Here is a 1869-nt window from a genome sequence, read left to right as displayed (position 1 = left end):
TGTCCTGATGCATCTCAGTAATCAAGGTTGAAAAAAATCCAAAAGAAAAAATAAGTAGGTCCTCTGGATGGGTTCTTATTTTTAGTGAAACGTTTCGTCTCTCCTCCAAGAGACTTCTTCAGTCTGATGAATTTCAGGTGAACTCAATCTTACAAGCACTGCCTCCACATGGACAAACATGTTAGTCATATGCAAAAGAGGGCCATCACTTAACAATATGGCCCTCTTTTGCATGTGACTAAATAGAACTAATCAAGCCTATTGTTAGGCGATGACCCTCTTTTGCATATGACTAACCTGTTTGTCCATGTGGAGGCAGTGCTTATAAGGCTGAGTTCACCTGAAATTCATCAGACTGAAGAAGTCTCTTGGAGGAGAGACGAAACGTTTCACTAAAGAAGAACCCATCCAGAGAACTTACTTATTTTCTTTCTTTTTGATGTATGGAAGCATTAAGCAACAGTATAACATATATAATGTTTTTAAACTTAGAAAATATATTTTTTATTTAATATTGCAACAGTTGTTGACATTTTGGCTTTTACATTTTCAATGAGCTTTCCAATGCAATTTGTAATCAAGTGTCACTCCTAAAAATTTCATTCACTTTCTATTTCAGTATTATTTATCTTTAGTTTGACATAKTTTTTTATTCCTTTATTACTAAATACAATATATTTTGTTTTATCATGATTTAGTGATAATTTATTTTTGTCCCACGAATTCTTTATTATCTTTAATTCGATTTCCAATGTATTTCTATTAATACAAACATTAAAAAGTTTGTAGAGAAAAAGCAGTACTGTTTGAGGTTTACCATGTCAGATCGCTGAGTGTGTGGTAGTGGATGTTTGACACCAGGCCAAATGGAATGCTCTGCTGTGTATCGTACAAGAAGATGGAGTCCTCTGAGGCCACTGCAAACACCATGCGGTACGGCAACTGGAACAAATTGGGAAGAGCCTGGGCCGAACCATCTGCTAGGCAGAAGCGGAGGAAAATTAAAAAACACATMCAGAAACATAAAACTAAGAGCAGACAGCCTCCAGAACCACTGTTTGTTACCTTCTCCCTTTTTGGTCCTGAGTTCAAAGTAGACGGGGCAGCAGCGCACAGCCAGAGTGGCTTTAGTCGGACATGGCAAGTGGGCGATGGGTCTAACACAAAGGAGCAGAATATTTTATCCTAGTTACAGGAGTTTGTAAAAACTTTATAAAAAAAAATCCACAAACTTTACCTCTTTAGACTTTTTCTGGAAAAGATGTAAGTGGTGCTTACAACATTTTCTCCAATCTCCACACACCCAGCTGTGTTTTTAAGAGGTGCAGACAAAAAAAAAAAAGAAAGAAAAATAAGTTTTTTAAGCTATTCGACCAGGTTCAATCAAATAGGTATGGCATGCTTTAAAGACCGGTTATGGTGCATGGAGTATGCGTACATGGAGCGAGCAGGAATGACCCATCAGGTGTGAACGAAAGACGGCGAAAGAACGACCTCATACTGTCATCGTGGAACATCCTGTACTGCTTGGTCTGCAGAATTAAACACAAAGAAGCCAAACTGGGTCTAAAGCACGTTTCAGGAACCAGAGCTTTACAGAGAGTTTGTTTTTTCCAGCATCTTGCTGCCAACATAATATTGAACAGTGCCTTTACACTCAAAATGAAATCAATTGTTTTGCTTTAGTAGTGCTGTACCAAACGATTATTTTCTAATCGATTAATCTAACGATTATTTTTTCGATTAATCGATTATTCTAACAACAAATCTATAAGTTATTCTGATGTGAGTGCACTGGAAATTTAAAATGTTTTCATCAAATTAACAAGAACAGGTTTTTTTTCTATGTCTGCCTCGTGTCTTGGGGGT

At 37.0% G+C, this 1869-nt stretch overlaps 1 protein-coding gene across 1 annotated transcript in view; it reads right to left on the bottom strand.

Annotated features, from left to right (window-relative positions):
* chaf1b (chromatin assembly factor 1, subunit B) overlaps nt 1–1869 on the bottom strand; it is a 13056-nt gene that overhangs the window by 7120 nt on the left and 4067 nt on the right. Inside the window, exons 8-11 of the mRNA XM_014026292.1 lie at nt 1439–1532; nt 1238–1307; nt 1066–1157; nt 818–977 (exon numbers count right to left, since the gene is read on the bottom strand). Of these exons, the coding sequence (XP_013881746.1) occupies nt 818–977; nt 1066–1157; nt 1238–1307; nt 1439–1532 (416 nt within the window). The remainder of the gene's footprint in view (nt 1–817; nt 978–1065; nt 1158–1237; nt 1308–1438; nt 1533–1869) is intronic.

Source organism: Austrofundulus limnaeus, unplaced genomic scaffold (assembly GCF_001266775.1).
Source record: "Austrofundulus limnaeus strain Quisiro unplaced genomic scaffold, Austrofundulus_limnaeus-1.0 Scaffold541, whole genome shotgun sequence".
Lineage (NCBI taxonomy): Eukaryota > Metazoa > Chordata > Actinopteri > Cyprinodontiformes > Rivulidae > Austrofundulus > Austrofundulus limnaeus.
The sequence above is the reverse complement of the archived record's forward strand: the minus strand, read 5'-3'. Positions and strand labels throughout refer to the sequence as shown.